The sequence below is a fragment of the Primulina huaijiensis genome, chromosome 14 (genome assembly GCF_012295235.1).
Source record: "Primulina huaijiensis isolate GDHJ02 chromosome 14, ASM1229523v2, whole genome shotgun sequence".
Taxonomy (NCBI): Eukaryota; Viridiplantae; Streptophyta; class Magnoliopsida; order Lamiales; family Gesneriaceae; genus Primulina; species Primulina huaijiensis.
Window position 1 is genome coordinate 8555162 of NC_133319.1, and position 14510 is coordinate 8569671.

Genomic DNA, 14510 nt, shown 5'->3' on the forward strand with positions numbered 1-14510 from the left:
GAATCGACTAGGAACTATTTAGAATATACAGTATTCCAAATATGAGTTTCATGATACTCATCATATGAGCATCTCATATTCTTTCTACTATTTGTATATTCAAGGACTTTATCTATGCAACTAACATGGGTATACAGATAAAGAAGTGCCAAAACAATAATTTCAAATATTATTAAAATAAAGACTGTTTATACATAGAGTTTCATTGTGAACATTCGGCCAACATATTACAGTTCTAGGTTTTGAATTCTTATTCGAATATCCTTTAATATTCCAAGAATTTCTTCCAAGTTTTCAAGGATTTTCTCCACGTTCTATGGTACATAATACAACATATTGCCATAGTTTTGTACCGTCCTTTGAATTTCTCTAAGATCTCCAAAGAGTTTAGATGAATTCGGTACGATTTCTAAAAACCTGTTATTTTGAATCATAAGTTTACCTTAGGACTCTGATAGGTTCCTTCTTGATATCTAACCTTGGTTATATCTTCTTGTTGCAAATATTCCAGAGTTCTGGAATAAATCCTGTAAATAGTTAATCTTGAACCTGGGTTCGGATTCATGTTAATTGAGAAAATTCTCCTCCTCAAACATTTAATTACTTTATAATAATAAATTTGTATATTTAAAATAATTTTACCTAGACTATGATACCATTTTCGGCCTAGAAAATCAACCATTTGAGTTTTTCACATATAAGTACAAATAAGGGTACTTTTGTCTTTTTAAACTCTTTTTAGGTAGTGGAACCAAAGTTTTTTAGTGTGGGTATTAAACTTAAAGCTTATTTATTTTGGAACATTTCATGTTCTCAATCTTGATTTTGATGTTAACAAAATTTGTTATTCTGTTTCTAACATATTTATTTAATATAGTGTTAAGTTATTAAAACAAGAAGCAAACTGAAACTAAATTCTGCACAAACTGAATTTCTGGCAAGCTTTTGTATTTTGATGATATCTTTCAACTGATTGAATCAAATGACAATCCGCAGACTAGATTGATCAGAAAACTCAATTTGAAACAAGTCTTATTTCACGTTAGTTGGACAAATTCGGATGTTATCAGGGTCTAACTGATCGCTGAATTACTGAACTGATTGCACGAAACAACAATCAGCTGGGTATGAGCAGTTGCGGTATTTTGGTCATATCTCTCAGCTCGGTTATTGGAATGAAGCAATTCAGTATGAGTTGGAAAGATAAGACGATGATCTACAAATCATATTCAGAAATCAAAGTCTGAATCGAAGCTTAAAATGCTGATCAATGACGATGAATCTACTGGTTCTGCACAAACGGAAATCAGCTAGGCTGATTTCAGCACACCAACTGAACTGAACCGAACCAGCAGCTGACCAACTGAACTGAACCAGTTGCTGACCAACTGAACTGAAATGAACCAGCTGTTGACCAACTGAACTGAACCAACTGAAACTGAACCAGACCAACTGAACTGAACCAGACCAATTGAATTGAACCAGTTGACCAGAGTTGACCACTCGGGAAAATGTCCAGCAAGGCGAATTTGACCGTTGCAATTTCAGAAACAGTACAGAAATTTTCCAAACTGTCATATTCTTGTGTCTAACGTATATATCATTGTTGGGGCTTATAAATACAACATCTTGAAGATCAAACAAGAGCGTTTGAAGGAGATTTAAAGCATGGGCAGTTACCATGAAGAAATCAGCTAGTTGAGAGCACAAGCTCTTGTGTGAGGATACATTTAAGATGTACACTGTGACTGATAAATTCCTCACACACAATCACTCACACATATACAAGAGAGTTGAACTTCAAAGATTAGTTGAGTGAGTCTTGCACAAAGACAATAAACTTGTGCATGTAGTGTTTGCATATGAGGCATTAAACAATATGTTGATTGTGATGTGCTGCCTACAATCTTGAGTGCTAGGATTTCAGTTAGACAGTAGTGTAAGTCATAAGTTGAGTGAGTTTGTACAAAGAGTTGTATAAATCAAAGTCTTCTAGTGAATCTTTCCCAAGAGAAAGAAGGGGTGACATAAGAGCATTTGAAGTCTCCGAACATCCAAAAACAAATTCGTGTCTATTTGTTTATTGCATTTACTTATCATTTTCATTGCTTTTAAAGATGCATTGTTGAAGCATTTAATGTGTTCTTCAAATACCAAAATATTGCATACAAAGTGTTTGATAAAATACTTCAACCAAAATATTTTTATTCATTCAACTTGCATATACTTTAAATTATTTACAAAATATATAATCGATTTCTACGAAGGATTATTTCGAGTGTATTCCGCTTGGTTTGAACACCAAACTCGATTTAATTTATCGATGTTCAATATTTCAAGAATTGAACTATTGTAGCTCAATTATTTTCTCCCAAACCGATCCTAACAGTTTAGTTTTGGTATTTTTTCACAATTTACCCAATTATTATTAGATACCACGAAATAGATAAACCTCGAAAGATTGTCCCACTGAGTGATGACTTTTTAAATTCCCATCTTTTAGACTTCCTTCTCTGCCTGACTCCTCGGTGTCGCTTTGGATCTACGATGAATCGCGGCGGCGGAAGGCGCGGAGGAATATCTCGACGTTCAGCGGGTCATTACAGCCCTGTAATATTCTCAAATCTCACTTTCTTCCTCCGTAATTACTTAGGGTGTGAATTGACATCGTGAATTCTCATGATGCTTATTTAGTTAATTGGGGAAATTTTCAGGTTGGAGCTCAACTTGATGATACTTCACTTGAGAATGAAAGCGGATCCTCGCAGGTGGGAAAGCCAAGGACTGCGGTCGGTCGTGTAACACAGGAGGTTGGCGGAATGTCCCTTCGTGGTGGTGAGAACGTAACTCCTAACGCAAAAGTAGCTCAAAATAAGAGTCCGAACTTGTCGGGGTTGTCAACCAAATCTGATTTGAGTACAAGGAGCGATAGCAGGATTCAGTCCCCGGGGGTAGGGGTTGAAAATTGTACTAGCTGGGAGTCTCCTGCTTGTTTTTCAGATGATCTGGAAGGTGAAAGAGGGAAAAGTGATGGTAAACTAAAGTATTCCACTTGCCAGCAAAAATATTCACCTTTTGATATCTGCTCGGGCAGAAGTGCGAGCGGTGGTGTTAAGCTGAAACCCTCTCTGCTTGAAAAAAATAGGGAAAGGAAGAATGAAATGAAGAACCCTATGGAAGGACACAGCATCGATATATTGAGGCCTGGGATGGTTCTTTTGAGAGGTTTCCTCTCCTTACCAGATCAGGTGAAATTTTTTGACCCTTATCTTTAAAAGATTGACTTGTATCCTGTGCGGCCCTATTGAGAACCTTAGCAAGGCCGTTTTTCGTCCAAGAAAAATCATGAAAAATTCGATTAATGTTTGTCTTGTGTGTAAATATCCAGCCTTTGTTTTGTTATCTTTGGTGATCTTCATGTTATCCTTGGTATTGATTTAGGTGAAACTAATAAAAACCTGCCAAGATCTTGGTCTTGGTTGTGGCGGTTTCTACCAGCCTAGTTACAGTGATGGAGCCAAGCTACATTTGAAGATGATGTGCCTTGGTAAAAATTGGGATCCTGAGACAAGTATGTATAGTGATGAAAGGCCAGTTGATGGAGCAAAACCTCCCGGTATTCCTGATGAGTTTCAACAGTTGGTCAAAGGAGCAATTCAGGAGTGCCATACTTATTTAGATTCATGTGCTGAAGTGAGGAATGCAAAAGATTTTCTTCCCTCGATGTCACCAAATATTTGCATTGTCAACTTTTATGCAACGAGTGGCAAGCTTGGTCTTCATCAGGTACATAAATGTCGTTTCTCTTAAGTTTGCTCATGTCAAGCTGGCATAACAGACTATGCTGTGTTTCTAAATTGTTCTAACAGAAAAGCCGCTAAACCCAATTATTTGGGAACTAAAGATTATTATCCGGCTGTGAGATAAGAAGCGTTTGTTAATGGATTACTGACATTTTCGTCATTTCCTTGAATTGAATTATGTGGTTTATTGTTGAAATTTTTGTTACTCTCTAACGTTGCTGAGACCTGTCCTAGTTCAGGATAAAGATGAAAGTAAAGAGAGTCTACATAAAGGACTACCCGTGGTCTCTTTCTCCATTGGTGACTCTGCTGACTTTCTATATGGGGACGAGAGAAACATTGATAAAGCAGAGAAGGTTGTGTTGAAATCAGGGGATGTCTTAATTTTTGGTGGCAAGTCAAGGCATATATTTCATGGAGTTGCTACCATAAATTCTGGCACTACTCCTGCAGCTCTTTTTGAGGAAACTAAGTTTAGACCTGGTCGTCTAAATCTCACTTTCAGAGAGTACTGACATCTGTGGTAAAATTGCTCCTCTGGTTTTCTACATAAACATTTTGAAACATTAAAATATATTGGATTATTTACTTCTTTATTAAAATAACATGTTTTTTCCTTTGAAATAGAAATAACATATATTGATCACTATTTTTGAGGATTTTGGGATGACGACAAAACTGGAATTAACTTTTTCCATGGTGGAAGAAGGGAGCACATTGATTACAGCAACTTCGAATTTCTATTTAGTATTTATTTTTTCCTCATTTGTAACTGCTCATTTTTTTATTCCTAATTTTACCCAAGTCTTCTGTATCATTATTTATTGCTTAAACAAAATAAGCTTCTAACGTTTAACTGACTCGGGACAATTATTTTGAAGAATCTATAATGTTTTTATTAATCCTTCCTCAAGACCAAATTTTGTCTCAAGACTCTTAACAACGTTGACCAACAATATATAATTATTGAAAAACTTGAGAACGTGATAAACCTTGTAAAAATATATCATATGGTAATAAAATCATTTTTAGGATTAATGTAAAATCAAATACATAAAAATAATGATCACATACAGAAATTGTACTTTTGAAAAATAACATTTGTGTGCCTAACTATGGTTTTTTGAAAATTTTGATTACTTCACGTTTCACAATCGCAGCCAAATTTCTCTAGCTTGGGAAACATTATTAAACCATAGCACCACTCCACGCTCGTGCATCCCTTCTAACACCAAGGTAAATAGTTTATTCAAAATTAAACTAAAAAAAATCTCCATACTAATCCAGTGCATATCTCAGTTTCAGATTAAAAAAATTTATTTAACTACCAAAATCACTTTAATGTTCCACCAATTGGAACTGTCCATCCATTACAACATACACATACAAATATATTTCAAGACGTAGGCAGCATTAATCCATGAAGCTATACAGCATATTCTCATATTTCTTATATAGGAATCGTAAAATCGGCAAGCCGAGTATCTCTGTAAGGTGACCTTCCTGTTTCAGACGATTATCTATGCTTTGTGGTCACCACCCTTGCTCCGAAACGAAGACAGTGAGAAAAATGATGGTCTCTGGGCTGTAAAATCAAACCAAATCATCAAACATGCAACTATACAAGCTTTCTTTGTTTAGCCGAATAAACAAGTAAAATGTACTTCCACATTTATTACAAAACAAAAAACCAAAAAAAAAAAAAACACGAACGGTGAAGATCAGGAGAAAATTTCAAACGAAAAGGGCTATCCTTGGAAAAGGCATCCATTCATGAGACCAGCCAACTACTCGTTGGTTCTTAGGGGCTTAGATTCTGTATCTCAGTCACATATAGCATGTGCACACGCGTAGTAAGAACATCCACTCCAAATTAGCAAAGTTTTGTGTGATTAGTTGAAATTATCTCATCAAGTGTGATCTTAAATGTGCTTTTGCATTGACAAAAAGTATTTCTTCAAGGGAACAACATAGGCTCCGCAAAAAAGCCCCGAAACTTAAATCAACTATCAGATTAGAAAAAAAAAACAAGATCATCCACTAAGTAACTTCCTGGATAGAGAGGCCTCCGGTCTTACACTTATCTTCTAACCTTAAGAAGAACGAGTATTTTTTGAGGCACATGTACCCATTTTCTTTAGGCTTCAAAACATGGTCTAATGGACAGTATCATAGGTTGTAAATAAGAAGCAAGATCATACTGTCTCTATGATTCAAGCAAAACAATCAACTGGAGAATGTAATGTTAAGTCAATAGTGTACTTCTTCATTGTTCAAATATATGTAAAGATACATAATTGTTCAAAGTCACCTTTAATTGAGCTTCCAGACATTTGATCCTCCCTCAGTTTAAAATTGGCTGGAGGTGCTGGGATACAGCTCTGTGAAGGTTGAACTGTAAGAAGAAGGGAATAAACAAGTCAACTTGATATCTAGAAATTATATATTGAAGGAACAAAACCGTTGAATAACAAAAAATAAAGGGAGATAATTGGAATAGATAAATATATCATAACAATGAAAGAACCACACTAAAAGAAACACCCATATGTAACAAGTTATGATGAATTACCTTGTTCATTGAAAAATTCGCCTTCATTGAAGCTATCATCAGTGGGTTGAGCTTGAGAAAATCCCATTCTTGACTTTCTCAGATCTTCTGATGACCGGTTAGCAGGATCACGTCCATCTTCAGTATCATCATCTCCTTCTGATGTGGTTGCTGATATCCAGTCAACCAAACTCTCTGAGCCACGATTTTTTCTTCCAAATTTCAGAAACCGTTTAAATCCCCTTGTCATATCTTTGCGGGATAAATTATTGGATGAATTGGCCACCAACATTGGCTTCTGTGCTGTTCCCCATTTCTTCCTCATTCGAGCTGCATCAGACTCTACTTGACTTAATGACTGTGAGTTCCATGAAGCAGGACTTCCAACTGGGGAGTCCACAGATGCATCAACATCGGACAAATCGTGAGGATAAGAAAATGAATGTTGATCGCGTGATTTCCATGACATAGGACTTTCCCCAGGCCAATCTTGCATAGATTCAACAGAGTGGAAGCCAGAAGGTACAACTGTAGGTAACTGAGAACCCAAAGCCTTGTCAAGTTGAGAAAATGTCATCTTGTCATCACCATTTTCTGATCCTGAATCAAAAAACTTCTCAGTTTCCATCACCAGTCTTGGTTCTTCATTGTCCAAAATTTCATTACCTTCAGCATTCAAGGTTTCAAATTCCTCCTCTCCTTCATCTTTACCAGTATTCTCAAGGTCATCTGTTTCGGAGGCCGAGTCATTATCTCCTTCTTCATTTTTCATAGGCTCAGATCGCACAGAGGCCTTCTGTTTTGTGATACTTGCTCTTGCAACATAGCTTGTTCGACTACCCTTTCTGAGAAAAGGCTTAGCTGCAACATTCTTGGCAATTTCCTCATCAAATTTAATCGCTGTCAAAACAGCACCATCAGAGTCCAAAGGGGACACATCCCTTAACTCGTTATGATTTACTGAGCTTTTCCTCAATGATTGTGATTGGTGTGACTTCTCATCCTTCACAGCTGCTGCTTCTTCACCAGTGTTCTTGCTACCGGAATAGCTTCTTACTTGTGCACGAGTCGTCTTACTTGCTCCAGAAGATGGCTTTGTATTTTCTTTTCTCAGTAAGTTGAGTTCCGATTGTACGAGTGGATTTTCTGGTTGTGTCCTTCGCCTCGTCGAATTGATGCTGGAGGTTCTTATAGCAGATCTTGAACCAGGAGTAGCTGAGGTACAAGTTGATGATGACAGACTCCTATTATTGGGTAGAAGCTTCTTACCTTGTGCACCTGACGAGGCATCATCAACAAAAGTGGTGTGATCTAAAGGCACGTCTTCCCGAAGATGATTCCGCTCCGAAAAATTTAAAGCTTCTTCATCATCCTCACCATCGCCAATAGCTATATGTTGCTGCCAAAAGAAAACAAAGTCGGTTAAACAGAAACAGAAGATCAACTCCATTAAACTCCTAAAATTACATGGGCACTCATTAGGGGCATATATCAGTAGAATATAACAAATCTACCTGCTTTCTTCTCATAATTGACCTGCTGTTAAATGACCTGAGTCTCTCGGCACGTCGACGAGAATTGGATACTGAATCATGTCTAGCTTCAGAAGCTGAAAATTTGACCTTCAAATCAGATTTACTCCTCTCAAGACTATCCTGCATGGACTTCAATCTAGCTTCTTTCTCTGCTCTGTTGGAACTCCAATCTTCCCTTAGTTTTGCATCTCTTTTTTCAGTATACCTGTCATAGAATTTCCCTCGAGAACTATCTGAAACAGAAAGCTCAGAAAACTCTTTACTTAAAGCATCACCATAATTCTGATTATCAATACTTGTTGTGAGGGAGGTAGCATCAAGCTTGGCTGTGTTTTTGGAAATCATGTTAGGTTCTGTTGCCAGGTAATTGTCAGACACTTCAGAACCAGTACTGACTAACGGTTTTGATCGGTATAAACTAGTTGTTGACTCATGCTGCGTTTTAGTTGGCCAGCCTCTGGAGCCCGAGTGGGATTGATCACCAGGAATTCGTAGCTTATGCTCAGCAAAAAGCTTCTCAAGCTCATTTGCTTTCATCTTCAACTCATCATTAAGTTCCTGATTACCTTTTGACTGCCTTTTTCTTTCAGCTTGCTCTAGAGGCGGCGTTTTAAATGAATCAAAGCTTTCTTCAGTGTCTATCAAGAAGTTACCAGAGAAGGGCCCCACAATTCTGCCAGAACTGCTTTCATCTCTTTGAATTTCTGCTTTTTTACATTGGTCAGCTGCCAAGCCTTGTTTGTGGAACTTCGTTCTCTGAGGGCCTGAATTTTCAATACTTGGCACAGAACTACCGGTTACCTTCTTGGATGAATCTGATTCTTTCTTTTCAACTCCTACAATTTCTGCAACAGATTTTACATCTGGATGAGCAGATGAGGAATCCCCTCCGTTACCTTTAAAGCGAGCTGCAAAAGACTCTCGAATTCTTGAACCAGGACCACCATCAAAAAGTCCTGATTCTTCCGGTGTCTTGTGGGCAACCTTCGATCGTGATTGCCTAACAGCCTGATCTCTTGTTTCAGAATTTTCTCTTTGATTTAAAATTTTAGACTGCCCACCACCTTTGCTCCAAGAAGGCCTAAATCGAATCAAAGAAGATGAATCTTTCACTCTAGCAACCTTTGTCTGTGAAGTCACTCTCTCTATAGTATCACTAAGCTCATCACCATTCTGAGAATCCTTCAACTTCCCCTGATCCCCCGACCCCAAAACAACCATGTTTTTACTGCCAGGCAAAGACCTCTTCTCTTCTGAATTATCTTGATGCTCACCCCTGCTATTAAATGATATTGACTGGGTTGGGTTACACACTTGATCTTTCAAGGGAACATTTTCAACAGGACCCAGGTCAGAATTGGACTCTAACTTGTCAAAAGAGCCCCCTTTCGATTCTCCAGTATCATCAACCCTACCCAGACTAGGCATAGCCTTTATCTCTGGTGTAACAAAATCAAAACCCACAGCTTTCTCGATCAAATTCAAAGCTTTTTTCTCCTCAGACTGCTTGCTCTGAGAGGCTGAGACAGTTGACTGGGAATAAGAGGGGCTTTCAGTATCTTTCTTTTCAGCACTTAGGTCAATGCTCATGTCACTAGCACCACTCCATCTCCTCAAAAGCGTAGTTCCAGATGATGACACGTCAGATGACATCCGCCTCAGTTCAGAAGACTTCCCTACAGTTGGCTTTCCTCCAGATGTCTCCTTCTGTTTATTTTCAAACAAGTTTATCCTATCTTGCACACTAAGACGTCTAGTAGGCTGACTTGCCTGAATTGATGGCTCAGAATTCTGATCAGAAGTCGATGATCTCTCCTCTTTCTTCTCGACCGCTTCCCTCTCGACGCTTGATTCCCTGTTGATGGTGTGATTGCTAGAAACTGAAGGAAGGGGATTGGGCAGCTGACATGTGGCAGGTTGTTCTTGATCGGGTGGTGGTGAAGACGGGAGATCGTCGACATCAATTGACATGTCCGACCCACACGAAGAACGAATTATTCGATCATCGGACACAAGTCTCCACTGGTTCATTAAGTCCAGCCGCCTCTCACATAGTGATATCAACTTGCAGCATGCTTCACTACACTCAAATACAACTTAAATTTAGTTCAAAATTAAAATAAAGATTTTTTCACCTATAATTTTGTTCACATAAGATATATTTTTTCCTCGTGATCCAGATTAGAATTGATTTAACACTATGACCATGGACATAATTCAAGTCTCACAAAGCTAGACCAAAAAGCAAACCATATTTAATCTATGTGTGTTCTTAGTTGTTCCTTTATATGTAAAATCAGAAGTTTTCCAAGTACTTACTTCAAACGACGAGCACCAAATTTATCTGCAAACATTTGAAGTTTAGAGACTGTGTCAATATTAAAACCAGCAGCAGCAGCACGAGCACAGGCTGTTAATAAGTCCTCCTGAACTGCAACAAGTCTTACATCGATAGCTCTCAAAAGCTCCTTCCTGCAAGGATGTAAATAATCAGAAATGGACAGAAGGACAATTCTGTGCACATACATACACAGAGGAAGATAAAGCAGAAAAACCTTCATAATGGACTTTTGATATGTCAACTATAGTTATAACAAGGACTTCGATCAAAAGTGTTGAAGAAACAAATGCTAGTTACAAGAAAAGAAAAGCTAAATAATACGTTTCATCTGTGAGAAGCATACCAAGATGAAATCACTTATATGTAGTGCACCATGAAATCAACATCAAACATCAGATAGAAAGCTCATCAAAAGTCTATTCATGCCGTAACTTCCTCTATCACAGAGCTAACTATTAAAAATGTAATGAATTATAGCAAGCCACTACACCCAAGACAGCTTAAACCCTCAAATTATATTTAGATTGTATACTCAAATTTACGAACTTTTCAAGCAAAAATTGATTGTTAACAGATTCATGCGATCAACCTGACACCTTAGGGACTTCATTATAACTACAAATTCTATGTGCTGAGTTAATAACCATAAAGGTTAGCTTGTAAAGAAAATGCTCAAAGCTGCCATGAAGTAACAGAAACTAGTGTGGTACAGAGATTAATAACATCCATCGATAGAAAGTGATCTCACACATTAGGATTGAATCATCAAAATAAATTAAGCCAAACAGTTAAAAGAATGACGTTAATAAAATGTGAAACAGAGTAAAGAGTTGATACTTTGTAGCATCCTCTGCGGCCGTCGTGCCACCTGGAGCATTTAACAGATCAAATCATTAATTCAGAGTAACAGACTATTATCATTTCACCAACAAAAAGAAAGGAGCAAAACAATTTGAAACTCGAGATATGTTACTTGTTTCAAATGAATCTTAACTAACTGAAAAAATTCAAACATCAACTCAATCAAACTTAATTGGACCACAATTTCTGAAAACTCTAGAATCAGCTAGATGAGCCATTCAAATGGGACCACTTTCACAACCAAAAGGCAGAAAAATAATTTCAGAAGATAGTTACTGGTACGTTATTCCATGCAACAGGTATCACATGCTTGTGGTTTAAGTAACCTATAAAAGCCAAAAAGTGTTTTGTTGAGTATAAACCTTCAAAAAAAAAGCCAGATACATACTTCAAGGTGCCGTGAAAGAACAAATAACACAAAACAAGGTGTTATCGCTCATTCTTTTGGTTTATCAAGTCTAGATTCAGGCACAATCAAGAAAAAGAAGAATATTGAATAAAATACATCAAGAATTAGTCATGAAATTCATACCAGAAAGTTGATCTCCAGGTCCCTGATATTAAACAGGGGAAACTTTAGTCATGCTATAGTCACAGAACTACCAGTTGAACCATCTGATAATGTATAAATGAATACCTGCGAATATATTTTCCGTGCTGCTTCCAATTGTGACATCTCAGAATCAAATGTTACAACCAGTTCCAAAACCTCCGGCGTACTTACAAATCTCACAAACCTGAAAGCATAACAATCATAGATATTGAGCATGAATTAACAAATTTTTGAAGTAGCAAATGGCACTACCTCTCAAGTGTTCCCTTTGTGAACCACACTCCAGCATTTTTTCGTCGTCCAACTTCAAGCTTAACTGACTGTGCAGCAGAAGCGACTTGATCCTCTGCAACCTTCAAATGTGCAACAAAGGGTTTAAGTAATCCTGAAGCGATCTTTTCTGTGCTGCCATTGTTTGAAACAAACAATTCGCATCTGACAAAAAGAAAGCTCAAAGTAAACAAAACTAAGAATAGAAACTACCATTTAACTAGTAAAATTAAACATAGGAACCACAATCCTGACCTGGAACGCTTTGGAGACAGCTGAAATAGAGCATAATCTAGAGGTGCATCTGACTTCATTTTTTCCATCAAGGATAATAGAATGTATTCACCTTACTCTTCTTTTATATATATATTAAATTCCATCCCAAAAATTTCGATATCTCTTAACTATTTTTAAAACCGATTGAATTTAGCACAGCCTGAGGAGCCTGCATTTCATGTTTTAAAGTCAGACTACACGCAAAGATGGAAAATCCATTTAAATGAGCACGAAGAAATATAGAGAAAGAAGAAAAAGATGAAGATTCTCAATAAGGTGAAAAGCAGTACACACAAGTGATCTCATCTCTTCTAATTTACCTCACATTGTCCTAAATCAGCACAAAATCAACTAAAAACTATGCAAAAAATCGAAATTCACCCAGATCTGATTATGCCCAAAAACCAAATTCATGCTTCAACGCGGGTCCATCCCGACCCGGAATAAGCTCAATCTAAAGCAATGTTCGAACACATTCTACGACAACTAACTCGATCAACCTAAAAACCAGTTAAATTAAACAAACTTAAAGTCTCATACAATGCGAGACAATCGAGCTACCTTTACCGATTTCAAGGCAGAGATCTTCAACTCTCAGCCCCGATTCAAGTGCAGACCCAACTCAACATTTCCATCTGCGGTTAAAATCCCCACAAATGGGTCCAAAAAACAGAAGGGTTTGGGTGGTTTTTTACCCCTCAGTTGGAGAAAGAAAACCCACAAAGGGGAAGCAGAGTTGGTTTATGCTTTACTCCATCCTTGTAATCTTTAGTAGAAGTGTATTGCAGCGTATCTCCCACTTTCCTTTGCCGTAAATACACACACTGCGCCTATAAAGAGTGAAAAGGAAGTGTCTTTGGGAATAATAGAAGGTGTAGGACGAGATTTCTACATTATTCCGACAATATTATTTTGGATTACAAAAAAATCTCAAAATTTTTTGTTCTTTGCTTTTCTTTTGTTGTTTTCGTTGTTACGGTTTGAAACGAGGATTTTTCAACTGCGAACATGGTTGATGGTTAGTTGGACGAGAGAACAGACAGTCACGTGGACTGTTTCGTGCTCCGTCTTGTGAAATCACTAAACTGCCCCTGTGAAGAGTTCTTTTCCCACTTTGTCGCTGGGGACCGTGGGACGAGTACCTATGGTTATCAGTCTCGTGACGCAAGTATTTTTTAAAAAAAATATTAAAATCAAATTTTAATTTTTTTATTTTTAATAACTTTTTTAAATATAAATTTCATTTTCGATGCCAAAAAAAAATAATAATAAGGGGATAAAACAGAAATAGGGGTATTTTAGGGATTCTAAAAATTATATTAAGCCATTTTTTTATCTATATAATACTATATAGTATAGGTCATATCTAACTCGGCTCTCATATATATTTATTTATATTTAAAAATAAAGTTAAAATATTATTCATAACAAATTGAGTTTGAGTCTGGAAAGACACTTAAAATTAAGTTAATATATTAGCGAGAGAATCAACTTATACTAGTGAACGAAATATACGTTATGTGTGTAAAATAATAACTATTATGTATACGAATAATGATCATTAATAGATCTAATTGATTCATAAAAATTTTCATTGTTTTTTATTATTATTTGGACAACGATCATGTAATTATATTAAATATATAGTTTGTAGAGATAATATGTGAGTTTTTGAATTTCAAAAGTTGATTAGATATTCTAGTTATAAGTAAATCATATGAAAAAATTTGTTTATCTAAATGCATATAATATTTTCGTAAAAACTAATTTGTGTCACAAAATCAGACCACCACTAAATACGCCAATCTTTATATATTAGTATAATATAAATATAAATAAATAGCGTGAAAATAATGTAATTCGGTTTGTGGATTGTACAAATATGGACGGAGTAATTGCATTGAGTATACATGGATCAGTAAATATTAAGATAAATTGTTGTAAATTTACATGTTAAAGTGTTTTGTTCTAAATCTAAATGTGTGTTGATATCCCAGCGATGAACTCATCAAGATCAGGCCCAAACTCCCGGCCCATCTCTAGAGCCCACAGGTGAAGGGCCCATGAGCAGTCCAGGTATTCTCCTATAAATACCAGATTTGAGCGTATGATTTAGCATTCACTATATTGTTTTCAGCAGCGCCCTTAGCTGCTCCCCTCATATATCCTCAGTCACTGACTTCAGCGTCGGAGGGGCTACGCCAGGACACCCTCCTGGCCCCCTTCTAACGGTCTCATGTGTGATTTCAGGCTCAGGATTATTTCAAAACCTGCGTCTGGATTAGTGACACTCGCCGGAATCGGACCCTAAATTTCCCGT

At 36.9% G+C, this 14510-nt stretch overlaps 2 protein-coding genes across 6 annotated transcripts; one reads left to right on the top strand and one right to left on the bottom strand.

Moving 5' to 3' along the window:
• Window positions 1-2452: 2452 nt before the first annotated feature.
• LOC140957921 (DNA N(6)-methyladenine demethylase ALKBH1D-like) lies at window positions 2453-4571 on the top strand. Of its 3 annotated transcripts, XM_073415346.1 has the most exons (5): window positions 2453-2610; window positions 2715-3248; window positions 3442-3786; window positions 4043-4326; window positions 4461-4571. In XM_073415346.1, the coding sequence occupies exons 1-4, from the start codon at window positions 2548-2550 to the stop codon at window positions 4316-4318; spliced, it is 1218 nt and encodes a 405-aa protein (XP_073271447.1). In that variant the 5' UTR covers window positions 2453-2547; the 3' UTR covers window positions 4319-4326; window positions 4461-4571. The 3 variants fall into 3 exon arrangements, with proteins under 3 accessions (XP_073271447.1, XP_073271448.1, XP_073271446.1); XM_073415347.1 differs by having other exon boundaries at window positions 4038-4571; XM_073415345.1 differs by having other exon boundaries at window positions 4043-4564.
• Window positions 4572-5052: 481 nt separating this feature from the next.
• Window positions 5053-13173, bottom strand: LOC140957609 (uncharacterized). Of its 3 annotated transcripts, none has more exons than XM_073414936.1 (11): window positions 12758-13173; window positions 12170-12359; window positions 11897-12079; window positions 11729-11828; window positions 11624-11645; window positions 11068-11098; window positions 10209-10361; window positions 7869-9969; window positions 6376-7753; window positions 6115-6198; window positions 5053-5388 (listed from the first exon to the last, which is right to left on the bottom strand). In XM_073414936.1, exons 2-11 carry the CDS (start codon window positions 12235-12237, stop codon window positions 5324-5326), a joined length of 4185 nt encoding a protein of 1394 aa, XP_073271037.1. In that variant the 5' UTR covers window positions 12238-12359; window positions 12758-13173; the 3' UTR covers window positions 5053-5323. The 3 variants fall into 3 exon arrangements, with proteins under 3 accessions (XP_073271037.1, XP_073271038.1, XP_073271036.1); XM_073414937.1 differs by having other exon boundaries at window positions 12170-12350; window positions 12752-13173; XM_073414935.1 differs by having other exon boundaries at window positions 12752-13173.
• Window positions 13174-14510: the final 1337 nt, after the last annotated feature.

Bases quoted from the DNA above. Each gene is read 5' to 3' on its own strand.
- LOC140957921 (XM_073415346.1), top strand. From the start codon at position 2,548: ATGAATCGCGGCGGCGGAAGGCGCGGAGGAATATCTCGACGTTCAGCG. The intron at 2,611-2,714 runs GTAATATTCTCA...GGAAATTTTCAG, and splicing joins CAGCGGGTCATTACAGCCCT to GTTGGAGCTCAACTTGATGA. The intron at 3,787-4,042 runs GTACATAAATGT...GTCCTAGTTCAG, and splicing joins GCAAGCTTGGTCTTCATCAG to GATAAAGATGAAAGTAAAGA.
- LOC140957609 (XM_073414936.1), bottom strand. From the start codon at position 12,237: ATGGAAAAAATGAAGTCAGATGCACCTCTAGATTATGCTCTATTTCAG. The intron at 9,970-10,208 runs GTAAGTACTTGG...ATTTGAGTGTAG, and splicing joins TTTGGTGCTCGTCGTTTGAA to TGAAGCATGCTGCAAGTTGA. The intron at 5,389-6,114 runs GTGACTTTGAAC...TTGATTTTACAG, and splicing joins GTCTGGAAGCTCAATTAAAG to CCCAGAGACCATCATTTTTC.